Raw genomic sequence first — 592 nt, forward strand, 5'->3', positions numbered from 1 at the left:
CTGGCGGTGCGGGGTGGTGCCGTCAGCGGGTGGGGCGGGGACGACCTTCTGGGCGGTTATGAAATCAGATCCTTTCAAGGTCCGCTGATCTGCGTTTTATTAACTCCTCGGTAATTAGGTGCCTCTTAAATCCTTCATTTATTGCTCCTCAACTAATTAGTTGTTTAGCTTTTCTCCCCCCATCTTCTCTTTTCTTTTTTTCCCCCCTTCGTTCTTTCCCTTTCTCTTTTTTTGTCTTTCACTCTCTCATCTCTATTTTATTTTCTCTGTCTTTATTTCTTTATCTCTCTCTCTCTCTGTGTATCGCTCTCTCTTTTTTCTCCCTTTTCGCTTTCTCTTTCAAAATCTTTTGTCTTTCTCTCTTTTTCTCCTTCCCTTCCTTCTCTTTCTTCGCTTTCTTTTTCTATCTCATTTTTTCTTTCTTACTCATTCATTCATCCGTTCCTTTTGGGGCTGTCACGTTCCTTCCAGGTCAAACCCAGTGGAAGGCAAGCTTATCTTCTGCAACGGGGTAGTCCTGCACCGGTTGCAGTGCGTCCGCGGCTTTGGGGAGTGGATCGATTCCATTGTTGAGGTTTCCTCCAAATTGCAA

The 592-nt window shown here is 44.6% G+C and overlaps 1 protein-coding gene across 1 annotated transcript in view; it reads left to right on the forward strand.

The window, feature by feature from the left end:
- The window catches only part of LOC104167469 (nuclear receptor subfamily 4 group A member 2-like), a gene marked incomplete at its 5' end in the record, with an annotated part of 1,218 nt that overhangs the window by 218 nt on the left and 408 nt on the right, over positions 1-592 (forward strand). The window contains 2 exons of the mRNA XM_009707733.1: positions 1-6; positions 472-592. The exon at positions 1-6 is cut by the window's left edge and continues 218 nt beyond it; the exon at positions 472-592 is cut by the window's right edge and continues 16 nt beyond it. Coding sequence (XP_009706035.1) covers positions 1-6; positions 472-592 — 127 coding nt within the window. The remainder of the gene's footprint in view (positions 7-471) is intronic.

Source organism: Cariama cristata, unplaced genomic scaffold (genome assembly GCF_000690535.1).
Source record: "Cariama cristata isolate BGI_N322 unplaced genomic scaffold, ASM69053v1 scaffold42919, whole genome shotgun sequence".
NCBI lineage: Eukaryota > Metazoa > Chordata > Aves > Cariamiformes > Cariamidae > Cariama > Cariama cristata.